The sequence below is a fragment of the Arctopsyche grandis genome, chromosome 2, assembly GCF_051622035.1.
Source record: "Arctopsyche grandis isolate Sample6627 chromosome 2, ASM5162203v2, whole genome shotgun sequence".
Lineage (NCBI taxonomy): Eukaryota > Metazoa > Arthropoda > Insecta > Trichoptera > Hydropsychidae > Arctopsyche > Arctopsyche grandis.
The window spans coordinates 3,538,129-3,558,807 of record NC_135356.1 but is presented as its reverse complement, the minus strand read 5'-3'; the positions used below and the strand labels follow the sequence as shown (position 1 = coordinate 3,558,807).

The 20,679-nt window shown below is 35.0% G+C and overlaps 1 protein-coding gene across 2 annotated transcripts; it reads left to right on the top strand.

The window, feature by feature from the left end:
- Window positions 1-6,360: 6,360 nt before the first annotated feature.
- LOC143922474 (pyruvate dehydrogenase phosphatase regulatory subunit, mitochondrial) lies at window positions 6,361-20,661 on the top strand. Of its 2 annotated transcripts, none has more exons than XM_077445722.1 (14): window positions 6,361-6,637; window positions 6,741-6,953; window positions 7,035-7,198; window positions 7,399-7,635; window positions 9,701-9,811; window positions 9,901-10,070; window positions 12,386-12,578; window positions 12,684-12,836; window positions 13,888-14,039; window positions 17,457-17,605; window positions 17,692-18,169; window positions 19,499-19,699; window positions 20,252-20,358; window positions 20,453-20,661. In XM_077445722.1, the coding sequence occupies exons 1-14, from the start codon at window positions 6,414-6,416 to the stop codon at window positions 20,568-20,570; spliced, it is 2,670 nt and encodes an 889-aa protein (XP_077301848.1). In that variant the 5' UTR covers window positions 6,361-6,413; the 3' UTR covers window positions 20,571-20,661. The 2 variants fall into 2 exon arrangements, with proteins under 2 accessions (XP_077301848.1, XP_077301849.1); XM_077445723.1 differs by having other exon boundaries at window positions 6,362-6,637; window positions 12,684-12,840; window positions 13,901-14,039; window positions 20,453-20,660.
- Window positions 20,662-20,679: the final 18 nt, after the last annotated feature.

Below are 20,679 nucleotides of genomic sequence, written 5' to 3'. Positions count from 1 at the left end.
TTTATTTTTCGGGGCTGGGGGCGAAGGCCCCGGAGCGTCGAAGGCGCCGGGGTGCCGGAGGCATCGGGGGCGTTGGGGGCAAAGGCGTCGGATGCACATAACGTAATTCGTAATCACGTCGTAATTTGTGATTAGTAATTTTTAATTCGTGCACCAATTTCTTTCCGAAACCAGTCGATTCAATATCTTTAACTTTATTTTTATTCGAGTTTCAATTCCTTTTCGAAACCACCCGTTGAAATCAACGGGCCCAACACTAGTATTATAATAATTGTGTAATGCGTGCGTGCGTGCGTGTGTACGTAATAACGTGTAATATTCGTAATACATTTTATCGACGTGAAAGTTTGAAGCGCCATTGTGTAGTTAAGGAAATTTGTTCGTTGGTAACCACGTTACCAGTTGGTTTGTGACGACACGGCTTTGAAGAGACGTTATTTGAGCTTCAACCATCACTTGAAACGGGAACGGGAACGGGAATTTGCATGCCTTATTTATTTATTTATTTATTTGGAAAATTTACAGTTTATTAAGTTACATAGATTGATAGCCTTATTCCAGCATTGCAACACATGCCGGGTTCAGCTAGTCTCATAAAAAAAGTATTGTCATATTCGAATTAAATAGGTCAAACTTAATAATGATTGATTAGATTCCGTTCCGGTAAGTAGAAAACGCGATTTTTTTTTGTTAAGCCCTAAACGAAAGCGACGTACATGTAGATGCCATCCTTGCGGTACTTAAAATTCTTCACAAAACGGTTCAAAACGTAGAAATTTTACCATTTTGACGAGTTATGTATAAAAATATGGATTTTTCGCTGTGTACGTGCGAACATTGTTTCGTTTGAATTGTTTTGAAGCATTAAAAATACCGTGAAAAACAACCGGGCCGCCGTTTCACCTTGTTACATGACAAAAGGCAAAAGAGTGCACGACGTAAGCAATTTCGAGTAAAGGGCGCTACAGAAGCCCTGTAATATTGGAGCGGTATGTCTTTTGGTAGACCGTGGGCGAATTAACAGAATTTGGTTCGACGTGCGGCCTACTGAATGTTTTTACACACGTTTCGGTCTGCGTCAACATATTATATATAACGTTCTGATATTCCAGAGCGTCTGTAGCGCCTTAACTCATTACGGACCAAGTGAATTTTACGAAAAATTCACTTGGTGAGTATTTATTGCAAAAAAATGCTATAAATAGTAGGCTATTTCGTAAATGAAACATAACTTCTAAACCTTTCGATCAATTAAATCAAGAAAATAGGAACACAGCTTCTTAACAGTTGTCGTCGACCTTACAAATAATCAGATCACTACTTCTCAAACTGTGGTAATTGCTGTACTCAATTGTATACATACATATTAATTGTATTGAAAAAGTCCAACTAAAATGTATTGAATCCTTACGCTACCGTTTTCCTACCTACGCCCATACTACTGTTCCCGATATTTTAAAAATCCTAGACTTTAACAATATTTCTGTCAGGCGACGACTCACTGATGATACATTCTTTTTTTTAAGCTCCTAAATGGTTTCCTTGATTGCTCCGATTTACTGAGTGAGGTTGGTTTTAGGATTCCAGTTCGGTATTATAGACACGTTGCACTATTTTCACTTAATTCTTTCAAAATCAATTCTACAGCGTGTTTATCGTATGCTTAACGGGGAGCTGAATGAGGTTGATCTATTTGGTATTTCCTTACATCAATTCAGGACTGCCATCAGGAGAGTCTTGACTGATTGATCCATTTCTATTATATATTCTTTGTCTAATTATATTATATCAGTTTATGTTTAATTATGCATTGTATATTATATATATATATATATATATATATATATATATATATATATATATATATATATATATATATATATATATATATATATATATATATGTATATATATATATATATATATATATATATAAAACTAATGGTACATCCTCACTTAATTTGCGCGAGCAGGATACAACAGGAACAAGAGGAACAGGCTTTTCCTCCCATATTAATGTGCGCGCGCAGAATACGGGAGGAAAAGCCTATTCCTCTTGTTCCTGTTGTATCCTGCTCGCGCAAATTAAGTGAGTATGTACCGTTTACCATGCACCCTTTTTTTTTGATCTTTCGACTTTAGATCTTTCGATTTTCGATCTTTGCCTTCCGATATTTGGTTTTTCGTGCATTTCTAATTCGATCCCGTGAGGTGCACCCGTATGTAATATGTAGACATGAATAATCCAAGAATTTTTACTTGCAGTTCCAAATTTGAGGAAGCGTACCGCTATACCATAATAATTTTGACAGCATTCATGAATGATATCAGATTGCTTAGACGACTGATCACTCAAGCCGTACCTGATGTATGCTCAGCGTGCTTGATGTTAATTAACAAATACAAAAAATATCCTCCCGGAACAAGAGTGGACTGGAGTCATGTCAGTTGATAACATATTTATTTTCAAATGGCTTTAGATTTTTTATTTGAATTTTGAGCTTGACCAAATATTACAGATAATTGACTCGAAGATTCCCGGCGAAGAAAGGGAAGAGGCAACAGTTGTTGACGTAGAACCTATGACACCATGTGAAGAAGTTGAAAATCCACCAGACGAGCTCGACATACTCGATATAGTGACATACTCCATTTAAAAATTATTCTAATTATGTAAATTTTGTATACAAAATAGATATTTTTGTATATGTGTACTTATATAAACGGACTCTTTCGCACACTGGAATATTCGCTAGTTTGATATTTCGTGTATGATTCTCGGTGGGTGGAATTTTCGAGTACCACATATTCCATGATCGAGATTTTAGGTGCGTGTGCGAGATAGCCATGTGCGAAATAGTCAGCTAGCCGTATACTCACTATACTAAAGACATGATAATTAAAATGCGATAAATTATATGATAAGTTTGCATATGTGTTTGATGATTTTTGATTTTGTGAACTGATCGAATGAGGGTATTACATATAATAGTATTATATTAATTCAAATCAAATATATTTCTGTGATCTGTGACGACCATTTAGTTTGTATATGCTTGAAATATATGTATGTGTGTATGTACCTATTTAAAAGTACATTAAAATAAAATTTCAAATTAAAACATTAAATTAAAATTTCAAATATATTATATGTATAATAAACAGTTAGTTGAGAGTAGCCCCCCGTACACACTCGGCGCTTTCAATTGAGCGCTTTCGAAGTGCGCGCTTCAAAAGCGCTCAATTGAAAGCGCCGAGTGTGTACCAGGGCCAAGACTGCAATTTATATACGTACATATGTTAATTATTACTGAACATGTTTACGTTTTGTTATATGTTCACTGAAGGTGAACTTAAGTAAGACTAAGATGATGTGGATGAATAATAAAAAAGTTGTGAGTGATGTGATTATGGATGGGAGAGTGGTAGATGTAGTAGATAATATTAAGTATTTGGGCATTTATTTGGATTGTAAATTAAGTGTTAAGGTGCACGCAGATTATATTATTAAAAAATGGCAAAAAAAGTTGGTGTATTTTGTAGGTTAAGAAATTTATTAAGTATAAAAAGTAAAATATTGATAAATAATTGTATGAGAAATAGGAATAAATAAATTATAGTTAGAGTCAAGCTAAAACTGCAGGAGGTGTTTTTCACAGAGGTGTTCAAATGTATAATGCCCTTCCTGAAGGCATTAGAAGTTCTAAAGTACATTGCTGCTTTCTTGAAGGGTGTAAATGGATACCTTTGTGGAAGATGATTTACAATTTTTTGTTGTTATTTTGTATTATATGTATTAGCAGTTTTGCTATTTGGATAAATAAATAAATAAATATGAAACATGACATTTAACGAAATATTTAGTATGAATTCAATGAAAATATTAAATGCGACCCAGAATTTTCATAATTGCGTATATTTAGAAAAATCTATTAAATTTTGGACAAAGATTGAAAATTTTATAGTAGGAGAAAATTTATGTAACTTCGGATTGAGCCTGTTTGTTACTATGTTACATATATTGAAAGCACTTATTTATAGTCAATATATTTATCAGAAGAGAGCATATATGTTAATTTATTCTTAAAATATACATTGTATTTTGTTTTGTTTTAAGATGAAAAAAAAGCTCTACTCTAAAGTATTTTGTATTGTGGTCTGTTTGGCAGAATTGTGGATAACATATTAAGTAAAATAACATATTAACTAAATAACATATTAAGTTGAACATTTACTGTTTTTGTATTACTTCTCTTAGTATGTACATATGTATGTGTGTATCTCTACTTTTGTGTACCTCTTCATGTTTATATAATGATTCATTTTAAATAAATCCACTTTTTGTTTTCAACGAAAATATATATTTTATTTCAAGTAACACGTTACATTTTATTTTTATAATACTATTTTCAGGATGAGATCACTATTATAATAATTTTTAATACTAAATAACAAGTATGCACGTATAATAATTTCAACGTAGCAACAATATAAAACTAAAATATATGAACAACAAATAATAATTGGTTGGCTATCGAAAATTGTTGATAACAATAAACTAAATGTGTATAATATTTAACTAAAAAAATAATTTACAACCACAACCACATATTGGCCGATTATTTTCAATGACTAAATAGAGTATACAAACATAGTAATGACACAAAAACTCAAGATAATCTTTATAAAAAAAAACGTGAAAGTAGTTTATTTTTGTATGCCGACAGCAAGATCTAAATGTGACAATAGTTCACATTCATTCTAGAAAGGCGCATCACATTTGGAACAGCGACCAGCCGTACTCTCATATTTGTAGTAAAAGTTAATATATATTGTACATATCTTGTACTTCTCGTAGTTTGAAATATACATATACAAGTGCTCCATAAGCATCGTTTTCTGTAAAATTAAATCCCGCATAGCATGCACTGATTTGCATTGGGTATATACTGTTTCTTAAATGTGCATTACAGACATGTGCCGGATTATAGATTCATAAGAAGAATAAAGAGAATTATCCGAATAGACGGATGCAGAGGGATTGGGTTCGGAAGATAATCTGGGCTCAGGCATAAGAGAATTGGGAGTACAGATCAATCTCAAAATATGGCGGTATATTTCGCCATCACACCTAATATGGCGGGGATCTAATTCCTGGATTTGCGTTTGAGGACATTACAGACAAGTGCCGGATTAAATATTCATAAGAAGAATAAAGATAATTATCAAAACAGACTCTTAGTATCTCGCAATAATGTTTGCGCAGTTTTCTGTAAGCCGAATTTTCTGTACGCCAAATTTTCGTGCACCGGATATCCGCGCACGTGATTTTCGTAGCGGCGGCTATCCTGGAAGCAATTCACCTTTGCGATGTAATCACCGACGGTGGCCGTCACCACATCGAAAGTCGAAAAATCGAAATCTTTATTCTTGTTCGTTTACCATGCATACATATGAAGAGCGGGTAGTATATATACAGTGTCGGCCTTACACTCAATGGCGCCCTCGGGCAATTTTTTCTAAACACCCTTAGAAAAAAATTTCACCTTTAGCGCTCTAATATAAAATTTTGTATTGCTTTTGGCACTCTAATTTTAAATTTTAGAGTGGCGTCCTAACTTATTTGGTGCCCTCGGGCACCACCCGACCTAGCCCCCCCCATAAAACCGGCACTGTATGTATATGGTAAACGGACTACTAGTCATATTCTACTAGTCACACCCAAATATTAAAAATTGGCCGAATTTTTGGGTGTGACCAGTTTTTTCGTGACCAATTTTCGGATGTGACCAGTTTTTTCGTGACCATTTTTAGCGTGACGGGTGATCACGAGTGACCGATCTAGAGCGACCAGTTGTCCTGTGACCGGTTCACATTTGACTAGTAATCACCGAACCATGTATATACATATGTATATCAATGGCGTGCGGTAAAATTCTCTCTCTTTTTGTCGTACAGCCTTACTTAATGTGTGTGAGCAAGATACAAGAGAAACAGGCTGTTCCTCTTGTATCCTGCCCATCCACATTAAGTAAGGCTGTACGACAAACAGAGAGAGAATTTCACCGCACGCCACTGATATATATATATATATATATATATATATATATATATATATATATATATATATATATATATATATATTATATATAAATACATAGTACCGTTTACCATGCATACATTCTTTTCGATCTTTCGACTTTCGATTTTCGACCTTTGCCTTCCGATATTTGCTTTTCGATCTTTCAACTTTCGATGCAGTGGACCATACCCAATCACCGAACCATTTAAAATAGTTTCAGGTTTTGCCTAAGGCATGGTCAAAGAATGCGCTTTCTTAGACCGCCATTCCGCTAAAAGTAGAACTGTCAGTTTGACAGTTGTGGTTAGGTTTGATTGCAAGAGGTCGACAGCATGCTAAGCGCGACTGTTCGTTCGCACGCTTTCAAGAGACCGTTGACACATTTGAAACTAATCAGTGGCGCGGATTATAATAATGGAATCAATGGATCTTCGATCAGCATCCCGACCAAATCAAAAGTCGTAATATGCGGTGGTGGACTCACAGCGGCCGCTGTGGCCTACTATTTGGCACGGAGAGGATGGGCAGATCGAACTGTCATTCTGGAAAGAGAAAGGTAAATATGACGCTAATGAAAGATTGTATATTGTACCTCCTACTCTTCAATATATCCCCGTGGCATCCATTTTAATACATTCTTTGCTATTTGCTTACTTCAGTGTCGGAAGTGGAGCAACAAAGTATTCCAACGGTCTGATTGGAATGATCAGACCGACATGGTCGCAGCTGATGTTTGCCAAGTCTTCGAAAGCTCTCTGGAAAGAGTTGGAGAGTAAAGGATTGGATTCCGGCTTCGATCGGTGCGGCTCTTTACTATTGGCGCGAACGAGAGATCGTATGACCGAATATAGAAGGATAAAAGCTCAATATTTGTAAGTCATCTCGACTATACTGTGTTGTATAATTCAATTCATTGTAGATCATGTTTGATAACCTGGCTTTGGACAAGGCAGGTCGTGGAACATACCGTGCGAAATTGTCACACCTCAAAAGTGTCAAGAGATATGTCCACTGATACAGACAGATGATCTGTACGGTGGCTTGTGGCTGCATGAAGACGGTGTCGGAGACGCTTCTAGAATGTGCTCGACTCTGCTGCAAGTGTCGAAAGATAGCGGTCAGTAATGCGATGAATTATTCTTTTCATAACTCTCTTTTATCGATGTGAATACTATTGTATGCTAGGTTCAGTGTTGTCAAACAGAAACACCAATTTTTTATTACACTTATGATCTCCGTTTGAGAAGAACATTTTGAAAAGTGTTTTCAAGTGTACTCTTTGTTTATATGTCTGTAATTGACAATTTTATTTTTCAGGTTTGAACATTATTGAGAATTGTTCCGTCGTTGATGTCAAGACCAAAGGTGGAAAAGTCACCTTGGTCAAAACGTCAGCTGGTGATATAGAATGTGAATATTTTGTCAATTGTGCTGGATTTTGCGCCAGAAACGTTGGGCAAATGTCACAGCCGAACATCAAAGTTCCTCTCTACGCTGCCGAACAATATTATATGGTCACCGAGTTTCAGAATAATTTGAGCTCGAGCACTCCAGGTATTTGCCATATGGATTCTCTGTTATGACACTAAAAATACTTAATGGAATATTAAAACTAAAAACATACATATTGTTTCAAAATAGATAGAATACAATTGAAATGTGTCAATTTTTGATAAATGGATTTATTTTTGTTACATAACACTGTTCGACAAATGACGACTTTTAAAATGTTTCAGAGACGAGATGTGACTTTTCTTATAGATCTATGCCCAGTGAACACGAATCTGGTAATAAAAAGTGTTGATTGGCTCGAGATTCGGATATATATGTGTTTTTTAAATCGCGCGATTTTTCTATATCTTGGTGTTGTTCGGTCGATTTCTCAAAATCTGTTAATTTTCTGTTCAAAATGAATATTGGAATCTACAGTCGGGTATTTTATCTTTCATTTGTAGTACTTTTCAGCTTTCAAATCTCTCTAAGTAGTCGTTCAAATCAAAAGTCAAAATTACGTATTTTCACTTGTGATTTTTTCCCACTGTTAATACTATATTATATTGAGTATTTTCTATTGAAACATGTTTATTAGGATAGTGTTCTGGCCACACTATTTTTTGATTTCGTTTAAAAGGGTTAATTGCATGTGTGGTGAATTTTAAACTGGTAAAACTGTACTTAGAGAGATTTGAAAGCTGAAAAGTACTACAAATGAAAGATAAAATACCCGACTGTAGATTCCAATATTCATTTTGAACAGAAAATTAACAGATTTTGAGAAATCGACCGAACAACATCAAGATATAGAAAAATCGCGCGATTTAAAAAACACATATATCTCCGAATCTCGAGCCAATCAACACTTTTTATTAACAGATTCGTGTTGACTGGGCATAGATCTATAAGAAAAGTCATATCTCATCTCTGAAACATTTTTCGTGTCGAACAGTGTAATTGTAATTTCTAGTTCTGATCTTTTTCTTATAGAAAATTCATTAATATTTTTTACATCCTAGTCAGAGATCTGAATTATAAATAGTCATCACTTATCAATTTGCAAGGATTTTCTTAACATCCATATGTCATTTAATTTATTAAAATTATAAAGCTTTTAATATTTTCAAAATTTAGAATGACCTTATAATAGTGTCTTTTTTAAAAGTTAAGTATCGCTTTCTTGAGAACATATATACTTACATATATTAGACGCACTGATTTATAAATCTCATAAATCCAAAATCACATTTTTTAACACTTGCCTTACTGTGTTAAAAATATCCGCTAGCCACTGTGCTGGACTTGGAGCGTCCAGTTAAAAATGTGTGTTTTAAGTTAAAATAACGCAAAATTAGCGAGGTTAATGTGTGCAATTAGATATAAAAATCATTTTATCATGTATTTAACGTTGAATGATATAAAATAAGTGCAAGAAATCAAAAAAATGACGTCATTCCAAGGCGGATATCTTTCTCACACTGACTGTTGAGCGTGGCGCGTACTGAATTCTCCCCCTCTCTCGCATCATTAAGGCACGTGTACAAGAAGCATCCCGTGAAAATAATTATTTCCGTTGATTTTGATCAATGCTTTTATTTCATAATGGCATAATTCGAATCATAGAGATTTGGACTAGGAATATATAAAATATAAAGACCGTACATTCAGTATATTTGGAGATATAAACTAAAATATCTGTTCTGGTCACTCGCTATCCATCACGGTAATTGGATTATTACTCACATCGCGATCGTCCAAAAGACGATTTTTTCCATGAAAATCGCGAATACGGAATATTTGGCAATAGATTTCTCGTTAGTATGATAGTTATCGTTAGTATGATGGACTTTTCGGCTGCCAGATGTTCCGTTATGGAGGTTTTAGTGACTTTTGGGTGAGCGCTTTGTGAGCAATAATCACCAAACCATCTTTCAGGAGAATGAAAACTGTTTTATCGACCTTTGTTTTGTTTGACTTGTTTTTATAATTTTAAACGTTTTATACAAGGTTGGATTTGGAATGTGTATTTTATATGTTTTATCTTAAGGATAAAATTAAAATATTGCTTTTTTTTACTAATACTGGATTTACAAGCTATAGTTATGATGTGCTATACGATTTTCAGTTGTGAAAGATCCTGATGGCTACTTATACTTGAAAGAAAATAAAGGTAACATTCTCATAGGTGGATTTCAAGCGAATGCCAAGGCAGTCACGGACTCCACCACAATGCCGAGTAAATTTTATACAGCATTAAATATGCACCAACATGTAATATGTATGTAAGTTAGCAGTGCAAATTTCAGCAAGTGTGATTTGTTTCAGCCGTCGGCGATGACAACTTTTCTGACGACGATTGGGAAAATATTCATCATCTGCTCCGACAGGTCATGCTGCGCATGCCCATTTTGAAGATGTCTGTTATTGAAAAATTTTACAAATATCCGGAACTGTATTCACCTGATTTGAAGTGGATCGTCGGCCAATCACCCGAGGTATATCGCATTAAGGAAAATGTCACCGTCACTAAATTATATTACAAAACAAATTTGATTAAAATACCAGTGTCGTAAAGTTTACAATAATCACTAAATATACTTAATTGAAGCGTGCAATGAGTGTATACAAGTGAGTGTAACAAGTTCATCTGTAATGGTCTCGTGATGAATTGCGTCCAAATAAGTATCAATTTACAAAACTAAACATGCTTGTGTATGTAAATTTAGTGATAATTTCATATGTTCATATGTATCATATTTGCGGCATTGAATTAAGCAAAAAATTCAGTAGCGATTTTTATGATTTTTTTCATGTATTCCTTTATAGTGTTGCGTAGGGATGGGTGGAGGATCCAGCATTTATTTAATGATTTAATGACACGTAGGCAGCGCTCGCTCCAGAATAATCTGATTTGGCCTAAGTACCTCCTTATAAAGGACAAGTTGCTCACCACAGCTTCCCCGATCCATTGATTTATCTATTGTCTAGGAACGTTCAGTATTAAATTAGTCTCACGCTCTCGGGCTCTGAGAATTCCAGCGGCCACTTACTGCGTCCTGTTAGGCCAATTCGTGGTCTCCATTGTTAACCCCCAAATGCACATAGACAGCGGATACTCACTCTCGTGTTCCCACGTTACAATAGCTTTGATTTCGAACTCCCGTCTTAAAGACTCGCATCTTCGGAATAGACCAAGTCCATTACGTTCGAGTAATAGTTCCTGTTCAAAACCAGGCCTCATTTTGTGCTAAAACTTTTGGTAAATCAGACTCAAACGAAATTTGTACCAGGCTAGGTGGAATATATTCCAACTGGAAGATACACTTCAACTGTTACATATGTATTTATTGAAAAATCAACAGGTGTCAAATGTAGAAATTCATATAAATATAAAAAAATAGCATCTGAGCCCAATTATAGATTTTTACAAAATGCATAATGTATCTAGTACATATGTATAGAAAAAAAAATGAGAAAGAAAAGAATAAAAACTAAAATATGACTAAATAGGAAAATGCAAAATTAAACATAAAGTGATATAATATAATTGGATGAAGAATACATAATAGAAATGGATCAATCAATCAAGACTCTCCTGATGGCAGTCCTGAATTGATGTAAGGAAATACCGAATAGATCAACCTCATTCAGCTCCCCGTTAAGCACACGATAAACACGTTGTAGATAGGAATATTTTAGGGAATTGGTTTCGAAAGGATTAAGTGAAAAGAGTGCAACGTGTTTAGAATACCTAACTGGGATCCTGAAACCAACCTTACTCAGTAAATCGGAACAATCAAGGAAAACATTTAGTAGCTTAAAAAAGAATGTAGCATCAGTGAGTCGTCGCCTGACACAAAGATTGTTTAAAGATAGGATTTTTAAATATCGGGAACAGTAGTATGGACGTAGGTAGGAAAACGGTAGCGTAAGGATTTAATAAGTTATAGTTGGACTTTTTCAATACAATTAATATGGGATAAATAAAAAGGTGACCAGATAATTGAGGCAAATTCAAAGTGAGACCGTACAAGGGAAAAATAAAGTAATTTAAGTATATAAGGATCATTAAAGGATTTTGTCGAGCGGAATAGCAATCCAAAAGATTTATATGCTTTATTAGTAATGGAGGAAATATGTATGTATGTTCAAAGAAATCGAGTTTATTATTAAGTATTACAGCAAGATCCTTAATAGAAGATGATGTATTTATAATTGAATGGTGTAATTGATAATGATAGGTGATAATGGATTTAAAATAGAACATTTTTCTGGATTAAGAAAAAGGTCATTATTTAAACAATATGTAGCAAATCTATCCAAATCTTCCTGCAGCTTATGACAATCGTCTTTACCAGTGGTTCTTAACCTGGGTTTGATCGAACCCCAGGGGATCAGTCAGTCAGTGACTCATATGATTCGGGTGCCAATTAAGAAGGGTTCGGTGAGTGCTCATATGAAACTGGTGGGGGTCAGGACCTCCAACAAGGTCTATAGTGTATAAAGGACAATTATATGAGTGTACGAAGGATATGCAACCACTGCTATAAGTGTAATTTGTAAATGAGCCTAATTTATCATATGTTTTCCTATAGGAGTGGGCTCAGTTTATTTGTCAAAGCACTTGGATTCTCTAATATTTTATTTATATGATTTTTGCTTGGCGAAATTTTGTTTATTCATATGCTGTTGTGTAATTGAACATATTTGCGAACCTTGATTATAAGATGTGTGTACATTTTGATTTAAGTTTTCGAGCATATAAAACATGTATAGTTAATATAATGTAAATAATTATCTGTCCGTATAGGTGTCGAATTATTATGTCGCTGCCGGAACAAAAGCATTCTCCATTCCGAGCATCGGAGGCATTGGAAAAACGGTCGCCGATCTGATCGTCGACGGACACACACCTTACGATCTGCATCAAGTTGATATTTCACGCTTCTTGAGTTTGCACAATAACGAAACATTCTTACGCGATAGAGTTCAAGAGCTTCCAGGTATTGTCGATAATTCTGTGCATGTTGGTGTGGAATCATTTTTAATTTGTGTCTTTGTACTTTTGGGTCAGAACTCTGACGGGTTATATGCTTGAACTTTCGCAGGACTGTTCAACAATGTGCAATATCCGTTTGGTGAGTTCAAAACGGGTAGAAATTTGAGAATGTCACCGATTTATACGTCACTCAACGAAAGAGGCGCCGTCTTGAACCAAGTGATGGGCTACGAGAGGCCGGCTTGGTTTGATACCGAGACTCGTGAGTTTTCGAAATGTATTCTCGATACATTGTACATACACTGTTTAATTTAATTGGTGTAATTGTGAATACATGTCCACCACTGGCCAAAAGTTTGGAAGCTCGTATATTATATTAGTATGTTAAATTATATATTTTTTTATCCCTTTGAATGCTGACCAACGCCGATCGGCGTTTTGCCAACAAGTCTGTGGGCCTTCAAAACGCGGACAGGCGTTGTATATGGAGCATGTACAAAGTAAACAAGAATACTATTTGCTTAGCCTTTAAAGGTAGCATTGAAAAAAAAATGCATCGAACATGGCTCGTGTAATCCGTGTCAATGTTTATAAAGACTAGTTTACACTGGAATTTCTGAATTTATAACCAGAGCAGAATTACCCAATGGAAATCTCTAACTGCTGAATTGTGGCTTGAAATTTAGATTGTGACCATTACATTTTAACAACAATAAAGAAGATGGAACAAGTTTTGGAAATATACATTCATTTATAGACTTCTTTTGTTGATTTTATATTGTTGCAAGATATATTAGAGAGTCTAAACACACCTTTACAAAACTCGAAATCCTCTGCGGTAGTTATCAAGGGTTTGTTTGGATTAGCTTAAATTTTTATACCCGTTTTCTATTGGATTTCTAAATAATTCTAGTTGGAAATGTTGGCGAAATTTTCAGCGTGGCGGGCTTTCAACAGAAAAGACATCAGCACTCAAAAGGTTAACTATCGAATAAAAATGGGCTTAGTTCTTGGTGAATGCATTCAAATGAGCTAGCTTCTAAACTTTACCTGGTACTTTTTGTAGTAGATTTGAGGGTAGTCATAAAGTAAAGGTAATTTTTCTCTCCACACACCTCGTTTTCGATTATCTACTTATATATTCGTGCATCGCTTCGACCCGCACGATTTCAATCTGAAGGTAAACTTTATATATACATACATATACTATTTGCCTTTACTTGTTGATCTACCTTATTATTCACGTGTATGTATGTATGTATTAAATCAAAATCTGTGTTTATGTAAGCACATTGAGTTCGTTTGTATTGTAGTAAAAAGTAAAAGTGAAAAGCTATGTCGCATCGCAACCACAGACACATTTGCCAAACCGCCGTGGTTCGATCTTGTCAAAGACGAATACATGGCCTGCCGGGAAGCCGTCGGTTTGTGCGATTATTCGTCGTTTACTAAAATCGACTTGTGGGTGAGTTATCAGGACACACGTAAATATGCAAATTATATTTTGAAAAGTTTTGCTTATAGCTGAAACAGTGTCTTCTAAACAATTGTTGCTTCGCTTTATGCTCGTACATGTATTGTAAATATGTTACTATCGCTAATTTTTAATAGTGCCATCGACATATAGTGTATAGATGCGCCTTCAATCGCCGAAAATGGTTCCAAAGTAGCAAAAATAATGTGTTTGGTTCCGATTGTCCCGAACTTTTAACCCGTTTAAATGAATGTTTTAAATGAAGGGCCTATCCATACATTATATGTCGATGTATAGTGTGCTTCGATAACAATTGGTACTTGTTTGATATTCAAACGTCATTTTGGCTCCATGAAAACGCTGTAATAAAACATTTTGTTTGATTTTAATGCCATTTAATGTAGCTTTGAAACAATTGAAGTTGAATAAAAAATACTTGACAAAGTTTGAATGATGTTCAATTGTTTCGAAAATATGATATATGGAGTTCTATTAGTACATATTTAGGTTGTGTAAACATAATAAAAAAATACACGATTAACAATAATGGGAACTTGGAAAATATGCCTCGAAGCAAATAAATAAAAAGTGTGTGTAGATTTACTAACTATGTACATATAGTCGATCCGATAAAGCAGACTTACAAGAACCGAGTAATTATAATATAATATAAACGATTATAATATAATATTAACATAAAAATATGATAAAATAAAGCACTTAATGGCTACGTCCACACTACCGATATCTACACCCGATATTTGCGAATTTTTCCATAACCAGTTCCTAAATAGCAACCACAGGTTGCAATATGGGTACTGGATATGGAAAATTCGAGGATATTGTGGACGTAGCCAATGACTTAGATGATTTTGAGTCGTTGAATCGCATATCTTTTTTATATCATGTACAATATTGGTGAATTGCATTCTAATATCTGGTGTGACGTGGAGCCTGTTCCTGCACTTGGACTTCGTTGCAGAATTGTATTTTTCATATCAAAAGATGCAATTTTATCTTTTGTATTACAATTGTAATACTTTTTCCTTGTAATGATAAATTAACTTCATTGCACTTGGTAAAAATATCTGCCAGATATGCAAGTTTTATCAACCATGAAGGATTTGTTAAAATTTTCTCCTGAATTATTTTGTGCCTTCAAGAAGACCTATGACTCACTTCGAAGTTCACAAAGTCTTAATAGTGTTTTTCCTCTGGATAGTCGTCTAACTTCAGTATGTAATAAAAGTGCTTTGTCTCCACTACCCATTTCATCGCACAAAATTTTAAATAATCTGGATAGAATTTACATAGTTTATCAATTTCAAGGCTTCATCCATAACATTTTTTAAATTTGTGGATATTTTTTAGTCACCAGTGCTTGCCTATGTAAAATACAATGTCAGCCGGTCAGGTAAAAACAATATACCCCATCTTTTTCATGCGCACGGTGTGAGAAAAGATGGTCCTCCGCCTGTACCTACATACTTGACGTCATAAACATCAGTGGAGATTGATCATCACTCCTCTTTCAATATGAAGTAGAAGATCTTTAAATGTGTTGCAGTGTGTAAAACCTTTCCAAATTGTCGCAGAACACCTATTTAAGTTCAGCGGAACACTGGTGTTCCGCGGCACATATGGAAACCTTGGTCTAAAACATATAAATTTCCATTGGTATAAAATATATACGTATTCCATAAATAAATTAATAATATCAACAACTTACGTATTATATATTAAAATTTTATTAATGTAAATATTTCAAAATACGAAACACGAGCTCAAAACTAACATAAAATAAAAGTCAAATTATACGCACGAATAATGTTGTATTTTTTGACCAAAATGCAATGCGAAACTGAAACGAAATGTAATTGGCCATCTCGGGTCGATTGTGCTAGATCGGTTCGACTATAATGGACACTCACAAATATCTGGTTGGCGTTTTTGTTCTTAGATTTATGTGGAATGTTGATTGGCGTTTGTAATTTTTTTTTATATACATCCCTATTGAGTATGAATATGATGGAAACAAAAAAAAAATTAAAACCTTATTATTATTACACATCTGTACAAATATGCACGTATGTATATTTTGCATTCAAATGTATAGTGATTATTTAGATTTATGTAAGTCAATTGTCCGGTAGGAAAGAATAAGAAATAAAGAGACGTATGAAATTAGGATGGATTGCATTTGGACGAATGAATGTTGTTTTTAAATAAAAATGCCACTTCGATCAATGCGTTTTGCCAGTGATGATGTATGGATGCGAAACTTGGACATTGAACACCAAGATGCCACACAAATTCTAATGCACTCAAAGAAGTATGGAACGCTGCATGCTTGGCACATCGAAGAAAGACAGGAAGCGAAATACGTGGGTGAGAAGTATGACAAGAGTAGTGGACAAAGTGGATAGAGTAAAGAGATTGAAGTGGCAATGGGCGGGCCACGTGGCTAGAAGAATGGACGATAGGTGGACAAAAGAAGTGTTAGAATGGTACCCGAGAGAATGCAAAAGGGTAAAAGGAAGACCGCAGGGAAGAAAGGTAGACGAAATTAGGAAAGTGTATGGGGTGAGGAGGATGAGAGTTGCGCAAAACAGAGACGAATGGAAGCGTATTGGAAAGGCCTTCATCCAGCAGTGGACGGTGAGTGGCTGTAGATAATGATGACGATGAATGTATGTTTACTACAAAAGTCAGGTTTACATATTGTTACAGCGTTTTCGTGAAATGAGATGGTATGATGGTCTATAATGTAGACTCTACATACACGTAAGAAAAGTACAATATTTCATGATATATAATTCTTGTTTTTATTTATATTGCAAATATTTTCTATTATTATTATATTCGTATTGGAATATTTAATACTTTTTATTTTTGCTCAATATTTAACTTTTGAAGCGCAGTTTACTTCTCATGACATGCTTTATTTATTAAAACGTTTTAACATTTTAACGGTCCATTTTCGATATTTTAGGCCTGATCTTTTATATGAAGAAATGTGCATATGTGACTGTACACTGATGATATGTATGCTTGATTTTTAAATGCTTTTTATTATGACTAAATTATGTTCACAATACATCTTATATCTATTTTAATAGCTACTAATCTACTGATCATTTTCTATTTTACAATTTTGATTTAATTTTGTTAGTAACCATAGTATTATATTATTCTAATGTTAATGTACAGCATAATAGGAAAAAGAGCGCAAAAACCTATTTACAACTCTTGATGATATGTTTATAATTAAAATGCAATACGCAATCATTTGGAAACCTTTGTTCAATTTACTAATTGATTACCTTATTTTTGTTCTGTGATTATACTTCAATTTAGAATACTTGACTCGCAAATCATGCCATTAAATTGTATAATTTTTCTTTTTAGTCAAAAGGCACGGAGGTTGTAAACAGTCTTCAATATCTGTGTTCTAATGACGTGGATGTGCCGATCGGTAGTGTCATTCATACTGGAATGCAGAATCATAACGGTGGCTACGAAAATGACTGTTCTTTGGTTAGATTAGACGTGAACCAGTAAGTACATATACTGTGAACGATTCCTCGCCTCTTCACTGTGCAACCCCCTTTGGAAATATTCCATTGAATTTTTGTCTTTGCAGTTATATGATGATCGCTCCGACGGTGCAGCAGACTAGATGCAGGGTCTGGATCGAAAGACACTTGCCTTCGAACGGTCTGGTTTCTCTGTCCGACGTCACCTCAATGTACACGGCCATCTGTCTGATGGGTCCGTTTAGCAGGATCCTCCTGTCAGAGTTGACGGACACCGATCTGAGTCCGTCGAACTTCCCTTTCTTCACTTACAGAGAGTTAGACGTCGGACTGGCGAACGGCATTCGAGCTTTGAATTTGACGCACACCGGCGAACTCGGCTACGTTCTGTACATACCGAACGAGTTTGCACTGCACGTGTACTCCCGTCTGATCGAGACCGGTGACAAGTATGGAATTAAGCACGTTGGATATTATGCGATGCGAACATTGAGGGTGGAGAAGTTTTACGCGTTTTGGGGACAAGATTTGGACACTGCGACTACACCGTTGGAGTGCGGCAGAGCTTGGAGAGTCAAATTCAACGTAAGTTCATGTCTTGTTTGTCGATTTTACACTTATGGAGTGGTGTCGTTCGGTTAACCCTTCGAGTGCTGAGAGAAAAATTACCTTTACTTTATGACTACCCTCAAATCTACTATAAAAAGTATCAGGTAAAGTTCAGAAGCTAGCTCATTTGAATGCATTCACTAAGAAATAAGCCATGTTTACATACCTCCTTTACGTTTCACTTCAGATTACAATTCAGGAAAAAGTTTGCCTCTTATCAGATCGTTTTCATACTTTGCCATATTGGTCATTTTGGTCATCAATATAAGTAAATGGATCCTCTGCCATTACGATAGAGATAAAATATTGTTTAAGCTTTTCAAGTCCGAAAATTTTTAATCTCGGTGACGTAGTCATTAATTTTATACATAGATGGCGGTAGTAAAAAAAAATTATTGGTGTTTTTATTCAAAATAATAATTTTATTATTCAATAGTTAATGATTGCTGACGTCTTTTCTGTTGAAAGCCCGCCACACTGGTAATTTCGCCAGAATTTCCAACTAGAATTATTTATAAATCCAATAGAAAGCCGGTATAAACATTGTAGCCAATCCAAATAAAACCTAGATAACTACCGACGAGGATTTCGAGTTTTGTAAAGGTGTGTTTAGACTCTCTAATATATCTTGCAACAATATAAAATCAACAAAAGAAGTCTATAAATGAATGTATATTTCCAAAACTTGTTCCATATTCTTCATTGTTGTTAAAATGTAATGCTCACAATATAAATTTCAAGCCACAATTCAGCAGTTAGGGATTTCCATTGGGTAATTCTGCTATGGTTATAAATTCAGAAATTCCGGTGTAAACCAGTCTTTATAAACATTGACACGGATTACACGACCCATGTTCAATGCATTTGTTTTCAATGCTACCTTTAAAGGCTAAGCAAATAGTATTCTTGTTTATTTTGTACATGCTTCATATACAACGCCTGTCGGCGTTTTGAAGGCCCACGGACTTGTTGGCAAAACGCCGATCGGCGTTGGTCAGCATTCAAAGGGTTAAGTGGTAGCAGCAATGGGTTTCCAAAAAAAATGTCTTGTATGGGCCGGGCCGCACCGTGCAACTTTGTCGGCCGACTAGTCGCGCGACACGAAAAAATGTATGGAAATGTGTGCGACAAACAAGATGACGGGTGCGGCATGTCCCATCTACCTGCATGCATTGGTCTGGTCGCCCTCAACCAAGTTGTTCGCGAGTTGAGCGGTGCGGCCCGGCCCTATTGGAAGATTCTTTCAACCATGCAGCTAATGTGTATTAAATAATACTATCTAATTTGTAAATTTGTTTTATTTAGAAAAAGAATGACTTCATCGGGAAAGAAGCTTTGCTCAAACAAAGGGATGAAGGTATCAAACGACAATACGTGCAAATGTTGTTGAATGATCACGATCCTGAAACTGAGCTTTGGAGCTGGGGCGGAGAACCTATCTATAGGGATGGGAAATATTGCGGACAGACTACGACGACTAGCTACGGGTTTACTTTCCAAAAACAGGTATTGTATTCAAATCCAACAATATTGATGCATAATTTTATTTTTGCGTAAAGGATCTAACTTTCGTGAGCGGCGGAAACTATATTATTATTTTATAGAACATGAACATGCCTTAGATAATATCATAGAACATAGAACATGCCTTTACAGTAAACAGATAATACAATCAATCAATATACATACATACGTTAGCATTTTATACAATGCGAATTCATACAAACATCTATGGAGAAATTTTTGCAGCATTTTATAATCAAATTGGCGAACGTCAAGACGCTGAATAATTTGAGGTTAGCAAGACAGATGCCAATTTTACAGGAATCGCTTCAATGAAAATCAGAATAATTGACAAACTCTGATAAGAAGCGATAGACCTGGAGCCACAAACCAAGGTCTGGGGCCAGCGGTGGTACTACGTGACCACTCTGCTCGAAAGCATAATATGCTAACCACTAATATGTAGTTGGGATATCAAAATTTTACTCATGAAGGTTAGATCTATCACGCAAAACAGTCAATTTAATAGTGTATGTCATATGGATTGAATTTCAGGTGTGCTTGGGTTTCGTTCAAGATATAAACGAAGAAGGGAAAAGAAATGTTGTAAATAACAATTATATTCTTTCCGGAGATTACGAAGTTGACATTGCCGGAATAAGGTATTTCCTATATCTGTTTGATTTCCTTGAATAATTTTAATATGTGTACTTTTAATCGAACGCTGTATCATCGTTGAATATTATATCATTTCAGATACAATGCCAAAGTGAATTTACACTCTCCCAATTTGCCCACAAAGTATCCCGATCAAGAGAGAGAATCGTACAAAGCTACTAGAGAAAAAGTCGATAGTTTAAATCCGTCGTTGTAAATTTTGTATCGTATATTTTCGACTACGGTTCTGAACAAAAACAAAAAATATTGTATAAAATTCAAATTTTATGAATAATAATTCTAATCGCTTCCATTGTTTCAATTAT